This window comes from Thamnophis sirtalis, unplaced genomic scaffold (assembly GCF_051295495.1).
Source record: "Thamnophis sirtalis isolate CommonGarterSnake01/CBP01778 unplaced genomic scaffold, rThaSir2_p1.2 scaffold_3, whole genome shotgun sequence".
NCBI lineage: Eukaryota > Metazoa > Chordata > Lepidosauria > Squamata > Natricidae > Thamnophis > Thamnophis sirtalis.
The window spans coordinates 174,074,288-174,093,700 of NW_028261383.1; the positions used below are offsets into that span (position 1 = coordinate 174,074,288).

At 43.4% G+C, this 19,413-nt stretch overlaps 1 protein-coding gene across 1 annotated transcript in view; it reads left to right on the forward strand.

Annotated features, from left to right (window-relative positions):
• Positions 1-18,951, forward strand: part of LOC148048402 (afadin- and alpha-actinin-binding protein-like) — a 39,267-nt gene extending 20,316 nt beyond the window's left edge. The window contains exons 7-13 of the mRNA XM_087710993.1: positions 671-821; positions 1,477-1,561; positions 5,373-5,512; positions 8,147-8,320; positions 9,311-9,437; positions 15,358-15,532; positions 18,356-18,951. Coding sequence (XP_087567119.1) covers positions 671-821; positions 1,477-1,561; positions 5,373-5,512; positions 8,147-8,320; positions 9,311-9,437; positions 15,358-15,532; positions 18,356-18,482 — 979 coding nt within the window. The 3' untranslated portion in view covers positions 18,483-18,951. The remainder of the gene's footprint in view (positions 1-670; positions 822-1,476; positions 1,562-5,372; positions 5,513-8,146; positions 8,321-9,310; positions 9,438-15,357; positions 15,533-18,355) is intronic.
• Positions 18,952-19,413: the final 462 nt, after the last annotated feature.

Sequence of the window (19,413 nt, forward strand, 5' to 3'; positions counted from 1 at the left end):
AAGACTGATGGTGCCACGCCTTAGTTGCAGAATTCAACGTTCATTCGTTCGTTCCGTTCCTGTTCTAGTCTAGGTTCCCAGTTCGTGTTCATGATTCGGAGAAACCACTTGGATAAGTGATTTGCTTTATATAAACCTGGTTTGCTGTAAGAGTTTGTTTTTGCATTTGCTGTTTAACTTTTTGCCAGAGAATTTATCTATGTTTATTTTGGGCTCGCAGCCAGCGAAAGCTGGGACTGATAAAGACATTCCTTTGCAAGCTGTGTGTGGCTGTTGTTTCAGAACGAGCAAGGTGGGGGTCAGAACAGAAAAATAGGGAAGATAACAGCGTTCCATGTGCCTTCATGTGCCTTCCGTATTTAGTCATGCCGGCCACATGACTATGGAGACATCTTCAGACAGCGCTGGCTCTTCGGCTTTGAAACGGAGATGAGAACAGCTCCCTAGAGTCGGGAACGACTAGCACATGTGTGCGAGGGGAACCTTTTACCTTTATCAATTTCCAGGAACTGAGCTCACATTTTATTTAAGAGACGATCAAGTAACTGAGCTGAACCATGTGACAAGAACCGCAAATGGAATGCTTTAGGAATTAAATTAGCGATTAAAGAACGTTTCTCTTTATGCTGGTAATATTCCAGCTGCATATTCTTGTTTTCTACCGTTGTAGAAAGGAGGAAGAGCTCTACCGTATCCAGTTGGCCAAGCAGGAGAAACGGGAAGAGGGCCTGGCTTTGGAGAACGCCAAACTCAAGCAGTTGCTGAATGAAGTGACCCAAGACTTGGAAGAGATGCTGCCCACGGATGGGGGCAGTGCCAGAGTAAGGGTGTCATGGGGATACTTCTAGCAGTTATACTGGTAGTCCTCTGTGTATGATTCACAATAGGGATCAGAATATTTATTGTTAAGCAAGGCATTTCGTGATCAAGACTTACAGCCTTCCCTGCCAGCTTACCTATTGGTTTTGCTTCTTGCAAATTGGTTGAGAAGATTGCAAAGAGCCGAGGTGGCGCAGTAGTTAGAGTGCAGTACTGCAGGCCACTTCAGCTGACTGTTATCTGCAGTTCGGCGGTTCTAATCTCACCGGCTCAAGGTTGACTCAGCCTTCCATCCTTCCGAGGTGGGTGAAATGAGGACCCAGATTGTTGGGGCGATATGCTGACTCTGTAAACCGCTTAGAGAGGGCTGAAAGCCCTACGAAGCGGTATATAAGTCTAACTGCTATTGCTATTGCAAATGGCAAACATGTGACTGCAGAATGCTGTGACTGTCATAGATGTGCAAGAATTGTCAAGCCCCTGAATCATGACCAGGTGACCCTGGGCAAGTTGTACAAGTTGTACTGTACACCATTTTTCCAGCACCTTTATAATTTAAAGCAGTCACGGATGAATAGTTTGTTAAGCAAGGAGTATCCATCGTTTTACCTTCTGATTAACCTCCTCTAATCTTTTTTTGGTGTTTTTGGTCTGAAGGGCCCAGAACAACGTTGTCCGTACAGGTCCTTCCAGGAAGAGTGGTGTAGGGTCAGAAATACCATAAAAGCTTTTCATAACCAAGGTACAGTAACTCCCACATTAGATCCTTCAAAGAGAATTTAAGGGCTATTATCCTAAGACTCTAAATGATGCTAATTCTAAAGGCAATGGCACATATTTATGGAAGTGATATGAGATAAGAAGGTGTACTTTTTGCAATTTATTTGTTTGCCACTTTGATTTATTTATTTATTTATTTATTTAATTTATTTATTTAATTTATTTAATTTATTTAAATGTATTGGCCACTTGATCAAGTAGGCTCTGGTTGATGCACAAAACTAAAAAAAAACAAAAAACCCACAGAAAACAGTTAAAAATACTAAATCAACAGGCAACCTGGTGATCAGACCAAGCCTGATGGAGGAGTCAAGCGTGTCATTAGTTTGGAGTCCCTTCAAATGCACATCTAAGTCCAGCCTTCCTTCCTCGAATTCTGTTGACTTTTGTCTACCGCCAATTCGCCTTCCCACTAGTAGTTCAGATTCTTGTTTAGAGGTAGCATGGAATAAACTTGTACCAGGGGTGGGTTCCGGCAACCACTACTACCGGTTCACTCGTGGTTGTGCTTGATGCGTGCTGTGCATGTACGGCAGTACAATGACAATTGTCCTGCGCATGCGCAAAAGCCAAAAACAAGATGGCGGCGTCAAAGGCGCCGCCAGGAGAACCCGTTCAGGGGCGTGGCAAGCCTCAGTCGCTGCCAGTTCCAGCAGAGCCGAGGTGGCGCAGTGGTTAGAGTGCAGCACTGCAGGCCACTTCAGCTGACTGCAGTTCAGCAGTTCGGCTGTTCAAATCTCACCGGCTCAAGGTTGACTCAGCCTTCCATCCTTCCGAGGTGGGTAAAATGAGGACCCGGATTGTTGTTGGGGGCGATATGCTGACTCTGTAAACCGCTTAGAGAGGGCTGAAAGCCCTATGAAGCGGTATATAAGTCTAACTGCTATTGCTATTGCTAAAACCAGGCCACCAAACCACTACCGGTTTGGCCGAACCAGTCCGAACCGGTAGGAACACACCACTGACTTGTACCCATTTTGGACCCAACCCTTACTCACGATTTGTTGCGCTTGAACTTGGATTAAAGTGATCTAATAACAACATTGCAAAATAACAATAAAATAAATAATAACAATAAGCTCCTTGTGTATATAACGTATAACATAGCCAAACAGAGAAGGAGCAAAGAAAATCCTGTTATGCTTATTTGGGAGCATCCAGGGGTGGCATTTGGTTCCTAGACAGATCTTCTTCCTTCCCTCTATTTCCGGTGTATGCTTGGTGTTTAGTTAATCAAAACTGTAATATACATACAAATACAGAGGGTACCAAAGGTTTATAGCAGCACAATAAATATATGGAAAGGAAGAAAGGCCAAAAGGGGAGAATCCCCAAAATCTGAGCTATACAGTATGTTCCATTACACACGTAAACTATGAATGGGATGGCAACAGACAGTAGCTGGAATCTTGAAAAGTACTGCTTCATACTGTCATATTTTGTGGTATTCCATAAATAATATTAACAGCAATATATATATATAAGCTAAGAGCAACTGTAAAGAGCCGAGGTGGCGCAGTGGTTAGGGTGCAGTACTGCAGGCCACTTCAGCTGACTGTTTTCTGCAGTTCAGCGGTTCAAATCTCACCGGCTCAAGGTTGACTCAGCCTTCCATCCTTCCGAGGTGGGTGAAATGAGGACCCAGACTGTGGGGGCGATATGCTGACTCTGTAAACCGCTTAGAGATGGCTGAAAGCCCTATGAAGCGGTATATAAGTCTAACTGCTATTGCTATTGCTAATCTCACCGGCTCAAGGTTGACTCAGCCTTCCATCCTTCCAAGGTGAGTAAAATGAGGACCCGGATTGTTGTTGGGGGCGATATGCTGACTCTGTAAACCGCTTAGAGAGGGCTGAAAGCCCTATGAAGCGGTCTATAAGTCTAACTGCTATTGCTATTGTATGGTGTTCTGGAATTGGCACTAAAGTGGGGTGTGAGAAATCTCTCCTTGTCTTGTACTCCGCTCACAAAGGAGCTGCGAAGGGAAGGTTTTGCCAGGTTGACATGGCATATATGACTTACTGTTTTTCTTTCAGTGAGCCTTGTTTCTAATTGGATCTAATCCAAAAGCAACTTAAACTCAAGTTTATGAGTGAACAAGCCTCTCATTTAGCCATATTTACTGCAAACAAATAGCTGCTTATAATCCAAACATAGCCCGGGGCTTCTTGCTAGGCTCCAATGTGACTTAACAATTGTTATGACGACACTGGGTGGAAGACAACTAGTGGAAAAAAACAAGCCATCAGATTGCTGTAAAGGGTTTAATATCACATAAATGGTTGGTCTTCTCCAAGGTTGGCTTTTAAAAAAAAGACTATATAAGATAAACGCACGTTTCTGAGTCTTATTTACAGTTTTATAATTTGACCTAGTTTACAAGAACTATAAGGTTGAACTCTGATTGTTTTGCAATACAAAGAAAGATGAGGGGTAAACGTTAAAGGGCATAGAGCCAGCTTCCCAACTCTTTTAACTAAGTTATAAAGGTAAAGATTTCCCCTGTCCATTTCTGTCGGTCTCTATGGGGCAGTGCGCATCTCTGCTTCCTAGCTGAGGGAAAGCAGCATTGTGTGAAAATGCTTCCGTGGTCATGTAGTTTGAAGTTTGAAGTTTAATTTTATTTATAGGCCGCCCAATCCCGGAGGACTCCGGGCGGCTTACAGAGAGGGGAAATAAAATAAAATAAAAAATAAAATAGACAAGTTAAAAAACAACACAGATACATTCATTTCAGTTGGGGCTGGACCTCAACAATGCGGTCAACAGCCCCAGGCCTGCCAGAATAGCCAAGTCTTGAGAGCTTTTCTGAAGGCCATGAGAGTGGGTGAGGTCCGGATCTCTGGGGGTAGTTCGTTCCAAAGGGTCGGGGCAGCCACAGAGAAGGCTCTCCTCCGGGGAGCCGCCAGCCGACATTGTCTGGCTGACGGCATCTGAAGGAGGCCCACCCTGTGGGATCTTACCGGCCATTGGGAGGAGTGTGGCAGTAGGCGGTCTCGCAGGTATCCTGGTCCTAAGCCATGAAGGGCTTGAATTGTGTCCGGAGACCAATAGGTAGCCAGTGCAGCTCGCGGAGGACAGGTGTAACATGGGTGTACCTAGGTATACCCAATATCGCTCGCGCGGCTGCATTCTGGACTAGTTGCAGTCTTCGAACGCTTTTCAAGGGTAGCCCCATGTAGAGCGCGTTGCAGTAATCCAGCCTTGAGGTGACTAGGGCGTGAGTGATGGTCTGGAGTGCCTCCCGATCCAAGTAGGGCCGCAATTGATGCACCAGGCGAAGCTGGGCAAAGGCTCCCCTGGTCACAGCCGACAGATGGTGTTCCAGTGTCAGCTGTGAATCCAGGAGGACCCCCAAATTGCGTGCCCTCTCTGAGGGGTGTAAGTATCTGGCATGACTATACACTGAGGCTGACAGAACACAGTTACCTTCCCACCAAAGTGGTACCTAGTTCTATCCTTCCATTTGCATGCTTTTGAACTGCTAGGTGGGCAAGAGCTGAGGCAAGGACGGGAGCTCACTCCATCACCCAGTGCTTGGGTCTCAAAATGTCAGCCTAGTGTCCTAACCACTAGACCTCCACACCTCTTTAACCAAGCAATCCTAGTTTCAAAAAACACTTAAATATGGTTCCTGTATTTACCTTTCTGTGTGTCTGAACATGGGCTACAAAAGATACATATCTTAAATGGCCCATCATTTTTTTCTAGTCCAGGTTCCTGAAGGTAAAATGTACATCAAGCCAGTCCCCATTTTTATCTTTTTCCCCCAGCTCTTGGTTGCCAAATGTCTGAGGGAGATGGTCCAAACCCCGTGGTCATTGTGACAGATCATGACAAGGAAATAATGAAATTAAAGAAAGAGATTGAAGAATGCCGAGGGCTGATTGCATTGCAGCAGCAATGTTTCCAGGTAAAGGGCTGATTCCAGGTGCTTTGCTCTCTCCTTTCGTGCAGTTGGGATATCAAAGGCTGTTGTCAGCGTTCCAAGTATCATGTAGAATTAAATCAGAGTCCAAGGCAAAACGATCCTTAAAGTTCCAATTTAATAAAGCAGATATCTTAGCACATCTGTGTAAATCCCAATTCTGGAAATGACATCAGAATTCCACCCAGTTGAAAGTTCATGATCTTGTCCCCACACCCACATCACATGGTCCAATCTTCTTTTTCCACGCTGGCGCCTCCACCCAGCTGCTTCCGGTCAGGTGTAAAAGTGCGGAGACAAAAGATGGTCTTCTAGAAAAGAATAATAACAATACATTACACAATCCTACTCCTGTCTATTCCCCCCTCCCATTGACTATACTTAAAGAAACAGCATAATGAAGTAAGAGAAAGTGTGGCAGGCCAAAATTCTAAAAGGAATATAATTGCAGGCCTGACAGCTGGTAGCTGTAAGGAGAACTACTTGTATTTGTCATTTACCCCCTAATTCAGAGAAAGGAGAAATCAGAAAGGTCGGCAGTTCCAAAAAATGACCCGATGGGTTAATGCTGATGTTTTGAATTTAGATAAGAGTGGGTCAACCTATTCTCCAAATCCCCTGAGGACAGGACAAGAAGTAACAGATGGAAAATTATCAAGGAGGGATCCAGTCTAGAATGAAGAAGAAATTTCCTGACAATGAGAACAATTAATCAGTGGAATGGCTTGCTTCCAGAGGTTGTGTGTGCTCCATCACTAGAGACTTTTAAGAAGAGACAATTTGGCCAGAATGGTATAGGGTTTCTTGCTTGGACAGAGGGTTGAACTAGAAGACTCCAAGGTCCTTTCCAACCCTATTATTCTGTGTTCTGTGTTCTACTCTGTATTAGTTTGATATATCCTAATTGGTTCCACCACAAAACCACGCTCGAATAAACCGCGCTTGACTAAACCGCGTAGCTGACGTCATCAACAGGGCGACAACAGCGCGGAGACAGAAGCACGCTGTAAACGCTAAACCTAAAATTAACCCCTAAACCTAACCCCCTAAACCTAATCCTAAACCTAACCCTTAACCTAACCCTTAACCTAACCTTAAACCTAACCCTTAACCTAAACCTAAACCTAACCCTAAAGCTAACCCTAAACCTAACCCTTACCTTAAGTTGAATCGGCTTGCTTTCAAAGCGCTATTTAAAGCGCCCTTCTTTCTCCGCACTGGCTGTTGTTGCCCTGTTGATGACGTTAGCGACGTGGTTTAATCGGGCGCGGCTTAGTCGAGCGCGGTTTTGACGGGTTACAATCCTAATTACACATTCAGTCACTGAATTAACAAACACAGAATATATACTTGCATATAAACCGCCTTTTTGAATGAGTCCAAGAATGCATTTATTTTTTAAAAAAATCGATTTAGCAGCACGGTAAGTAAACTGCTGCTATGAAGCTTAGTTAAACACTGAAAATGCCTTTCATTCTCACAGGTATGGCGTTTCAAAGAAAGTCACATTCTCTTTCCTTTTTTTTTTGTGCCTTTTAGTATATTTTATTTTCATTTTAATACACTCACATGTATACCCCATACAGTATTAAACAGTAATTGCATCAATTCCTCTTGTCAACAATACCCCCCAAAATAAAAGCCCAATATACCTCTTCCATTCTCCATACACCTCTTTCTTCCACCACCCTCCAACTTTCTATCTTCTCTCCATCATCCCCCTCTACCCTACTTCCCCTCGCCCTCTACCACTCCTCTCTCCCAGTCCACTCCCTCCCTTCCTTCTCACCCTCCCTCCAATCCTCCCTCCCACCCTCTCTACCCCTCTTTCTTCTATCCCACTCCTCCCCCCCTTGGTGTATTTCTACTATATGTCAATGTATTCAGCTTGTCCTATTTTTACAGAAAAATTAAAGAGAAACAGTATACATGTGAAGTCACATTGCATTGAGAACTAACACATCGTGTCTAGCCTAATGTATATCCCTCCCTCCCTCCACCCTTTCCCCCGACCCCCCTCCTCCTTCCCCCCCCCCCCGACTTCCCAGAGCCCGTACACGGTATAGATTTTTAACAAACACAGTCTAAAATCTATTGAGAAAAAAGAAATTAAGAAATTAATGACATCTCTACACTGACCTTAGCTTCTTCTTGCTAAGCTAACTTTAAACAATTTGAATCATTCCTGATCTTAAGCATAGGCTAACTGGAATTTCTTGGTCCCGTATTTATTTTGTATACAGTCAATCCACTTTTTCCAGTCTCGTTAAGTCTTTCCTTTTGTTAGCCTTCTAGTTCCCTCTATTGGTTCATGCAACAAAACACACTCTTGTTCATCTAGTTAATAAGCTTTCTTGTGTTCTTCCCAAGAATGCTGGAAGCTGTAGTTCTGCGAGAGACCCACTTCACTCTTCAGGGCAGAATTCTAATCATCTTGTCAAAAGTATATACGTCCGGATTTGCTGAGGAAAGTTGTAAGAGTTAAGCTGTTGTAAAGCAATAGCTTAACTGTAGGTGTGCAACAAAGACTTTTGGCCTGCCTGTAAAGAACAATTCATGTTTTTGAACTCTATGGATCTGTCTGTAAATTTAATTCAAAAGGAAAAAAATTACTTCCAGGAGCAACTGATGTCTGCTGCCAATTCAGAGATGCCTGCCCACCTGAAGGGCTCTTACTTCTTGGAGGAACAACAGCGGCTACAGGAGGAGCGAGACCTGTTTGAGGAGCAGAAACAGACGTTTGAAGTGGAACGGAAGAATTTTACGGAAGCAGCCATTCGACTAGGATGGGAGGTAGGCAGCTGTCATCATCTGCTGTCGTGTGGGACGAGGGGGGGGGGGTCAGAACAGGGAACGATACAGTAATAAGTGAGTGTTTGGATGTCACTCAGTACGTCATTCCGTGGCACGACAAAACCACGGTCCACTAAAGCGCGCCCGATTAAAGCGCGTCGCTGACGTCATCAGCAGCGCGACAAATACGACCGCGGAGAAAAAAGGGCGCTTTAAAAAGCGCTTTTAAAGCAAGCCGATTCACGTAAAGGTAAGGGTTAGGGTTAGGGTTAGGGTTAGGATTAGGTTAAGGGTTAGGGTTAGGGTTAGGTTTAAGGTTAGGTTCAGGGTTAGGTTCAGGGTTAGGTTCAGGGTTAGGTTTAGGGTTAGGTTAAGGGTTAGGTTTAGGGTTAGGTTTAGGGTTAGGTTTAGGGTTAGGGTTAGGTTTAGGGTTAGGTTTAGGTTTAGGGTTAGGTTAAGCGTTAGGGTTAGGTTAAGGGTTAGGTTAAGGGTTAGGTTTAGGGTTAGGTTTAGGGTTAGGGTTAGGTTTAGGGTTAGGTTTAGGGTTAGGTTAAGCGTTAGGGTTAGGTTTAGGGTTAGGTTAAGGGTTAGGTTTGGGGGGGTTAGGTTTAGGTTTACGCGTTAATTTCAGCTTTACCGCTTACAGCGTGCTTTTTTCGTCGCGCTGTGATGATGTCAGGTCCGTGGTTTCGTCGAGCACGCTTTAGTCGACCGCGGTTTTGTGGTGGAACCCGTCATTCTAGGTATCACTTAGTTTGCCTTCTTACTGATTTGAACAGATTATGGCTGCTTCACGTGATTCTTTGGCATGCATCCAGAACATATATTTGGAGCACCTTTTAAAGCTACTGCACTAGCCTAGGAAAAGACAGGCGTGATTTAAATTATTCTGGGCAAACGCTATCTGAATACTCCCAAAGCAATTTTTGGGGACTGAATCAGAACTCTGCACAATCCTAATAAATATATTCCCTGTTTGTTTCTTGATAGAGGAAACAGTTCAAAGAACAGGAGGCTCAGTTCCTGAAGCAACAATTTTTGAAGACGTTTCCAAAACCAGACAGGAGAAATACGAAGTGGCGACTTTCTGCACCACTTCCTCTTCGAGAAGAGCGAGGTAACTATCTTGTCCTTCACAGGGTTGTTGTGGGAAAAATGGGAGGAGGGAATGCTATTTCACCACTTTTTGAGTTCCTGAAGGATAATATTTTAAAATAGTTGCCTCCTTTATGTGCCACCTACAGCACTTAGACTTATATACCGCTTTACAGCCCTCTCTAAGAGGTTTACAGAGTCAACATATTGCCCCGCCCCCCAACAATCTGGGTCCTCATTTACCGCCCACTTTTGTATCTCTGCTAGTAGTAAACTTTTCTAACCGCCCATTGGTTCCACAGTAACGGTGGTTTATAAAGTAGGGAAGTAACTTTACTTTATAAAATTTATAAAGCAGAGTTATAGCAAATCCCTACCGCCCACCATGAAAGCTGGAACGCCCACTAGTGGGCGGTAGGGACCAGGTTGACTCCCACTGATTGAAGCCTTTTGCAACTTCCGGATGCTGGCTGAGGATGATAGATATTGTAGCCTAACACTTTTGGAAAACATCAGGGTGGTTCTTAAAAGAACTGGTTCTTCCATGTTGTCAAGTAATCTCCTGTAGAGCAGGGGTCCCAGGGGCACAGCCTGTTTGCGTGTTCTCTAACGTGTGCGGCTCCTCTTGAGTGAGCGGCAGGTCCTTGCATGCGCGTGCCAAAGTTCCATTTGTGCGAGTGGCGGGTGCACCTTATGTTTGCGTAAACGGAGCTGCATGCATTCGTGCGCAGGCCTGCCACTCACACAGAACCATCCCCTCTCCCTCCCTCCCTCCCTCCCTCCCTCTGCGGCTGCCAAGATGGGAAGGTTGGGGACTGCCGCTGTAGTGCTTTGCTGAAAGAAACTCACATTTCTTGGACTATTCAAGATCTATGAATTCCAAAACATGGACCCTGGATTAGTAGTCTGAGATCCATACAGGTTGCATTTACCTTTCCCCTATTCCATCACCGGGTCATATATATACATACTGTATATAGGCATTTGTTGTGGCTCGGCAGGATTTTTGGGAGCTGCTATCAGACTCTGACAGCGAGGGGCCCTATGAGTCAGGCCTGGAGGAGGCGGAGGGCCCTGGACAGGGTTCTGACTCTGAGCAGGGCTCAGAGAGACTAGTTGGTCCCCAGGTAATGACTGAGCCTTGGATCAGTGAGAGAGGCTGACACAGAAACCTCCTGTGAGTTGTTTCGGGATGCACGCAGGAGAAGGGCTGACCGACGACCGTAAGGAACAATTGAGGACTCACAGGAGATGATAACGAGCAGCTGTTGCTCGTTAGGATCTCCTCCTGTGGATCAAAGACTGATGGTGCCACGCCCTGGTTGCAGAAGTCAACGTTCCGTTTCTGTTCTAGTCAACGTCCTCCGTTCGTGTGCAATCATCGAGAAAAGCACTTGGATAAGTGACTTGATTTATATAATCCTGTTTTGTAGCAGTTTATGAGTGAGGACTTTTGCCAGAGCATTTATCTGTGTTTATTTTGGGCTCGCAGCCAGCAAGAGCCGGGACTGATAAAATCATTCTTTTGAATGTTCTGTTTGGCCTTTCGTTTCTGAACGGACAAGGTGTGGGTCAGAACAGGCATTGATGCTACGAATGAAACTTTGCCTTCCCCTCCAACTCCTGTACAACTTGTAAATAGGGACAAGGGCATCTTTGGCCTATGTGGGGTTTACTTAGTATCTGTGAAAAGAAGCATTTCATTTGAGTAAAGCGTCCCTTGCAGAAGAGCAAACCTTTTGTACTGCCCCTGTCGTCTGCAAATCCAGTATAAAGAAAAACAAAAACTCTTCCATCTCGATATTGACATTTCTGGAGAATTTTGGGAGAAAGCATTTGATGGAGTCTTTCCCAGCCGTCTATCAAAATGTGCTAGACGGCAGTTGCTTAAGCTTAGTATGGCATAAGGCGTATAAAAAAACAGATTTGGAAAACAGCACTTTGGGGAATGTTGATATGTGACAAGTGGTGACAATGAGATTATACTGATGAATCTCCAGGATTCCAACAATTTGGAGCTGCAAATGATTAATGTATCTCTAATCCATCTCCACAAATTGTTTCCACACTTCAATTCTGGAATTTCCACAAGCATTTCCCTCTTGATAATATAATTTTTGTTTGCTTTGGAGAATAAAAGAAAAATCTGTTCTTCCTTATTTTATACTGTGCATAGTACCTGTCTTATTCCCTCTTCTTTCTCCTTGTTCTTGTCTTGTCTTCTTTTCTACTCTAGAAGCTGGTCTCGTTTTCTGAAGCTGTTGTTGTGCCTTCTCCATTCTAATTTCATCTCAGGTCTCCCAGGGGATAAGATGGTTTATTTTGTAATGTCCCACGTTTTTCAGTTAACATACTCATTCGTTTCAACAGAAAGGGACAATGATCAAGGGCTAGGATTGTTACGTATGGATATATGTTGTGACTCAGCAGAAGTTTGCTGTGAGTTGAGTCGGGATGCAAGATTAACAATGCAGCTGGGGCTCGTTAGTGGCGTCTTCTGGTGATAAAAGGACGGATGGTGCCACGCCCTGGTTGCAGGAGTCAACGTTCATCATTCATCGGTCGTGGTTTGTTTGTGACACTTGGAGAAGTGATTGGCTTTCTGTAACCCTGATTCAAGGAGACACTTGGAGAAGTGAATTGCTTTGTAAGAGTTTTGTTTTGCATTCTGTTATATTCTTGTCAGAGACTTTGTTTATGTTTATGTTTGGGCTCGCAGCCAGTCTGAGCCGAGAACTGATAAAGTGAGTTCCTTTTAAGTTTGTCTGTCTGTCGTCTGTTAACGAGCGGAGAAGGGGGGACAGAACAGATATATGTCAGAAATCTACATAAGTTGTCATGCTCGCCGCGGATTGGCTGTCCCAACCGCGGGGAATTTAAACTGCTGTCATTGGCTGACTGGTCTGCCTGGAGCTCCTTAAAAGGTGAACTCCGGGCAGCCCAGTCGGCAGAGCGCAGTCACATTTTGCTGGAAATAAAAAGTGCTGAGATCACTAGCGACTCTCGCCTGCTGCATTCGCGCCTATCTAACAAGGATCCATATTCCTTAAAAGAAGAAACTAAAAAGATCGTTGACTTGTTAATTGATTATAAAAATAATTGAGTGTGGCTACAATGTAAATTCATGAAGCTACATTTATTGATGTATTTGTTTGTTTATAATTTGAATTTATAGGGCTGCCCAACTCATTCCCAGTGACTTCGGGTGGCTCACAAGAATAAAATCCCAATGAAAAAAGCAATATAAAAAGCAATAACCACTAGTGACAGCAATATATGATTGATGGCCTCCCTATCACTCTGGGGTTCCTATGGTCACTGGCAGATCCATGTCTTCTCAGCCTTGCGAAGAATGTCAAAGTGGGGGCCAATCTTATCTCTGCAGGGATGATGCAGAGGGAGGTATAGGGAGGGAGCCACCTAGGAGAAGGCCCTTCTTTTTGATTTTGGCAGATAGGTCTCTGTTCTGACCCCCCTCGTCCTACACCAAAGCACGCCGAGACAAAGATACTTCAAGGATTTATTAACACACAGACAGGACCTTGGCAGCAAGCCAGCACAGACTAACCTTGGCAGCAATCCAGCACAGACTAACCTTGGCAGCAATCCAGCCTGCCAAGCTAGCCACGAGAGTTCTCCAGCTCTAGTGAATACGTTGACTCCTGCAACAAGCGTGTGCACAATCATTCCTTTTATAGTCTTGAGAGGAGCCTAATTATCACCAGCTGAGTGCAATTATCTCCTGTAACTGCGTAACTGTTCCTTATGCCTATTAGCTCTCCGTTGCTGGGCATCCAGGAACAACTCAATAGCAATAGCAATAGCAGTAGACTTATATACCGCTTCATAGGCCTTTCAGGCCTCTCTAAGCGGTTTACAGAGAGTCAGCATATTGCCCCCAACAATCTGGGTCCTCATTTTACCCACCTCGGAAGGATGGAAGGCTGAGTCAACCCTGAGCCGGTGAGATTTGAACCGCTGACCTGCTGATCTAGCAGTAGCCTGCAGTGCTGCATTTAACCACTGCGCCACCTTGGCTCTACTCCCTTGTCTCCTCCCCACTGCTCCAATGCATGACGTCATGATCACACTCCCTTGTCTCCTCCCCACTGGTCCAAGGCTCAGGTGCCTCCTGGTGGCCAACCAGCCTCTCTGCGCCCTGCTCGGAGTCGGAACCCTGTCCAGGGTCCTCCACATCCTCCAGAGCTGACTCAGAGGGCCCCTCGCTGTCGGAGTCTGGTGGCAGCTCCAACGGCTCCTGCTGGGCCACAACAGATCTCTTTAGAGAGGGGACCGGTAGTGTTCCCTGCCTCCACACTTTGGTGGCCTGGGTAGGTCAGATTGGGAAAAGACAGTCCTTCAAATAACCTAATGCAGACAATATACTTTTTTTTAGTATGTAACGCTAGAACTTGGATGTTCAAAATTATTTATTGGTCATAGGCAGCAATATAATGGAATTTGCTTTATATAGAACCTAGCTTACTTTCTGAAACGCACTTCCATAAGGAGTTATAGCCACAGGTTTAGGTGGCCGTTTTTTTTTTAATGGACCAATTCTTGGAGATCGGTCTAAAGGCGGTTTACAGCTAAGGTGGGAAACTCCCAGGCTGTCAAATGCCTTCTAATTTGCCACTGATTCTTAGCAGCTTGGATAAAATGCCTTGTCATAGCAAAGGATCAGAAATTCAAAAAAAAATATGGAAATTTGCGAAGTCAAATATTTTGATTTTCAAATATTTTGAATAGGATCTTTTAAGACATAGATAATTTTTACATCTATCTGTGCTTCAGAAATATTTTTGATTGGTGTAGTCACTTGACGGGTGTGTATGTATGGGGATGGTGGTAAATATATTACTGTCTAAAAAGTATGCTATCTCTCTGAATTGTTTTTGAGTTTCTACAGCTTTTGGAAGTTTCCACTTAATCATTTTTATCAAGATACATAACTGTTTATTTATACCATGCCCTCTTTTATGATGTTTCTCCTTTCCTTTTTTTTCATGCTAACTTACATCTGCAACGTTACGGAATGCAGCTATTGGCCCAAAGAACATCAACTAAGCTTAATGTTCGTTATGGTAGCAGCTTACCACTATTGAAATGCCAACTGTGGGGAGTCAGGGGGTTGTGTGTGTGTGTGTGTGTGTGTGTGTGTGTGTGTGTGTGTGTGGTGGGGGGATAAAGTTCTGCTTGTAGATTACCTGAGAAATCTATCTGCTGCTCAACGCTTTACTTGGGGCTGCCCCTGAAGAGTGTTCGGAGACTACAATTGGTCCAGAATGCGGCCGCGCGAGCGATATCGGGTGTACCTAGGTAAACCCATGTTACACCTATCCTCCGCGAGCTGCACTGGCTTCCCATCGGTCTCCGAACGCACTTCAAGGTGCTGGTCGTTACCTTTAAAGCCCTACATGGCTTGGGACCCGGATATCTGCAGGACCGCCTCCTGCCACATACCTCCCAACGACCCATAAGATCGCACAGGCTTGGCCTCCTCCAGGTACCATCGACCGGACAATGCCGGTTGGCGACTACTCGTGGGAGGTCTTTCTCTGTAGCTGCCCCGGCCCTGTGGAATGATCTACCCGCAGAGATCCGGACCCTTCCCACTCTCTCGGCCTTCCGGAAAGCCATTAAAACCTGGCTGTTCCGGCAGGCCTGGGGCTGTTGACCCTAAAATACGGTCCAGCCCCATTCAGAATGGAGTGCATGATGTGTTGTATTTTAAATCTATCTTTCTTCTCTGTATTTTACTTTTTTTTAAAAATTATTTCTGTATTGTAAGCCGCCCGGAGTCCTACGGGATTGGGCGGCCTATAAATGTTATTAAACTTACAAACTTAACTTACAAACTGCTAGTGGCGACAAGATGCTACACAAAATAAATATTTGATCTTACGCAGCAGAATTTCTGCTTTTTCCTTCTTTGGCTGCAGACTGTGAAGAATCACCCAGAGTAAAGAAGTGGGCCAGACCCATCTGTACACCACACCCCAAGTTTTTTATCACACCATCATGCTGCACCTCAACAGGCCTTTTTAGAAGAAAGCAGAATTCCTGTAAAACCAGCAGTCCTGTAATAGGCAAGGAGCAAATTCTTTCAGACAACTGGTAAATATTTTATATTTCTCCTGGTTTTGTGGAACGACACATTTAAAGTACAGAAAGTCCCTCGGGTTATGGACCATAACTGAGCCCAAAAATTTATGTGGCTAAGCGAGACACTTTTGTGAGGTTTGGCCCATTTTACGACTCTTCTTGCCACGGTCGTTAAGTGAATCCCTGCAATTGGTTAAGTTAATAACACAGTTGTTAAGGGGAACCTGGCTTCCCCATTGACTTTGCTTGTCAAAGGTGATCATATGACCCCCATCATAAATATAAATCCTGAGCCGAGATGGCGCAGTGGGTAGAGTGCAGTACTGCAGGCCACTTCAGCTGACTGCTATCTGCAGTTCGGCTGTTCAAATCTCACCGGCTCAAGGTTGACTCATCCTTCCATCCTTCCGAGGTGGGCAAAATGAGGACCCGGATTGTTGGGGGCGATATGCTGACTCTGTAAACCGCTTAGAGAGGGCTGTAAAAGCACTATGAAGTGGTATATAAGTCTAACTGCTATATCTATCTATCTATCTATCTATCATCTATCTAATCTATCTCTGTCTGTCTGTCTGCCTGCCTGTCTGTCTGTCTGCCTGCCTGCCTGCCTATCTATCTATCTATCTATCTATCTATCTATCTATCTATCTATCTATCTATCTATCTATCTATCTATCTATCATCTATCTAATCTATCTATCTATCTATCTCTCTCTCTCTCTCTGTCTGTCTGTCTGTCTGTCTGTCTGTCTGTCTATCTATCTATCTATCTATCTCTGTCTGTCTGTCTGTCTGTCTGTCTGTCTGTCTGTCTGTCTATCTATCTATCTATCATCTATCTAATCTATCTATCTATCTATCTATCTATCTATCTATCTATCTATCTATCTATCTATCTATCTATCTATCTATCTATCTCTGTCTGTCTGTCTGTCTATCTATCTATCATCTATCTATCTATCTATCTATCTATCTATCTATCTATCTATCTATCTATCTATCTATCTATCTATCTATCTATCTATCATCTATCCAATACTCTTATCTATCTATCTAGAGCCGAGGTGGCACAGTGGTTAGGGTGCAGTACTGCAGGCCACTTCAGCTGACTGCTAGTTCTGCAGTTCAGCGGTTCTAATCTCACCGGCTCAGGGTTGACTCAGCCTTCCATCCTTCCGAGGTGGGTAAAATGAGGACCCGGATTGTTGTTGGGGGCGATATGCTGACTCTGTAAACCGCTTAGAGAGGGCTGAAAGCCCTGTGAAGCGGTATATAAGTCTAACTGCTATAAATCAGTTCCAATGCATCTGAACTTTGATCACATGACCATGGGAATGCTGCAGTGGTTATGTGAAAAAATGGTCATACGTCACTTTTTTTCAGTATTATAACTTTGAACAGTCACTAAAAAAAAAAATGGTTGTAAGTCAAGGACTACCTGTAGCTTTAAGATAATGACCTTTTCCTATTTAGGAACCCCTTGTAGCTCCTGTGACTATATCCAGATAGAGCATCAAATTATAATATATCTGTACCTGATCTTGGTTGGTTGTGTCCATGTTTCAAATTTGCTGTGGCATTTAAAAAAAATATTTGATTCTTAAAAAGTTCTTAATAGCAACTCTAATAAGTATATACAGTAGCTTGGAATATATTTAGAGTCACAACCCCTGGTAAGCCCCAATTATGGGAGGAAGCTAACTGCTTCCATCATCTGTCAATCGGCTCGTCACAAGAGTCCATCACGACAGAAACCCAATGTTTTTTACTGTTGCCTTTGTTATATTTGTGTTTTTTTATTTGTGCTGATAAATAAATAAAGGCAGACTAGTATAGATCTATTTCAAGCTATTTAGCTCTCATCAGCTAGCCATACCCTTACTGGGATTCGAACCTGTGCTGTATTGCATCTTAGGCAAACGTCTTAGCCATTAAGCCACAAGTTCTCCTCCTTATCAGCTGAAGCCAGGGAAGAAGGTATATATTTAGAGTCACAACCCCTGGTAAGCCCCAATTATGGGAGGAAGCTAACTGCTTCCATCATCTTCCATCATCTGTCAATCGGCTTGTCACAAGAGTCCATCACGACAGAAACCCAATATTTTTACTGTTGCCTTTGTTATATTTGTGTTTTTTTATTTGTGCTGATAAATAAATAATAATAATAATAGCTTGGAATTTGTCTATTTTCTCTCTCTTAAGTTCAGTTAATTCGGGGTGTATTCCCACTGCATATGAAAGACTTTCTGGCAATGGGAAGAGAGAATGACAGGGTTCCACCACAAAACCGCGGTAGACTAAAGCGCGTGTGACTAAAGCGCGGTGACAAAACCGCACCGTCAAAACCGCGCGACAACAGTGCGCCGACAGAAGCGTGCTGTAACATAACCCTAAACCTAACCCTAAACCTAACCCTAAACCTTACCTTAAGTTAAATCGCGCTTCTGTCGGCGCGCTGTTGTCGGCGCGCTTTTGACATCGCGGTTTTAGCGCCACGGTGTTGTCGGCGCGCTTTTGACGTTCGCGGTTATGTCGTGCCACGGAATGACAGTAATAATGTTCATAGACTGTATTAAGTAGGATTGTTTTAACCATGGCATTTTGAATAAATTAAGATTGGGTTCAGATTCACATTAAACTGAAACCAAATATTTACATTAGAGCACGATACATAATATGTAATAATCTATCAGTTAATTGCACTGACAGAGACTGATTTAGGGTTTCAAAAATATATATTATGGAATAATTAAAATTTTATCGCCTCTCTGGATTTGGGGGTATCCATAAGGAAGAGTAGAAGCACATTTATTTGTCTTTTTACCCTTTTTTTAGGCCAAATTCTCCACAGCAGCTCAAAAGAAGGGAAACCTACCAGCACGCAGCTTGCCAAACAGAAATAGCCGTGAAGGATGATCTTCAGAATGATAGTTTGGATCACTTCCTTAACAGCTTCTTGTAGGGATTTTTCCCCCCCATGCTCCTATTAATTTAGTTTCATTGCATGTTGTCATGAAGGCAGTATCAAAATTTATGTTCTATTCAACTGAAGATGAGAAACATATTTCTTTCTTTTAGTTGTATTCTAGATGTAACATATTGCTTCTACTTAAGAAAAGCCAACAGAAATAAATGCCTACACTGGGAATTGTGGTTTGACATGCAACTGAATTTTATTACAGCATAGAATGTACAAGTTAAAATAGTTTTAATGAACATGCTGGGTTAAATTTATTATTAGACTGTACTTGTTAACATTTGTACCTTTGTATACACGTGGACACAGGGACCAAAATTGGTTTCTTTTGGGTGTTCCTATTCTGTTAATAAATGTATGTTTTAAGAACGTGTGATTTCGATTCTAATTTAGTTCTGTTTTAATGACTGTTGTATTCTTACAAGTCTTTTATGTCAGCACCTTGAGGAGAACAGAATTCCAAGTGCCTTTTCTATGATCTGTACAAAAAAATATTTGCAGTGGTTCAATTATCTGGAGTGATATCACATCTCTATTCCTTTAAAAACTGTGATTTCCATACCGATGAAGTTTTAAAAACAATAAACTTGATTATAAAACTGAGCAGAGTCTTCTAAGTCAATGGCATGTTTCTATTTTCATAATGCTGTGGGGGGGGGGGCGGGGGACAATGACCACTTTTATTTGACTATGATTATTTAAACATCCTTCATCCTAAAATATACCAAGATTTAATACATAACCACCTACTGGCATTTCATTTACTTATTTATAAAATCCTCCATTAACATGAAATCCTCCTATCCTGTTCTGGCTAAACATCCATAATATTTAATACCAAAATTTTCTAATCCTCCGTGTATATAATTTATTATCATTATCCTTTATTTAACTATATCCTATATCATAACATTTC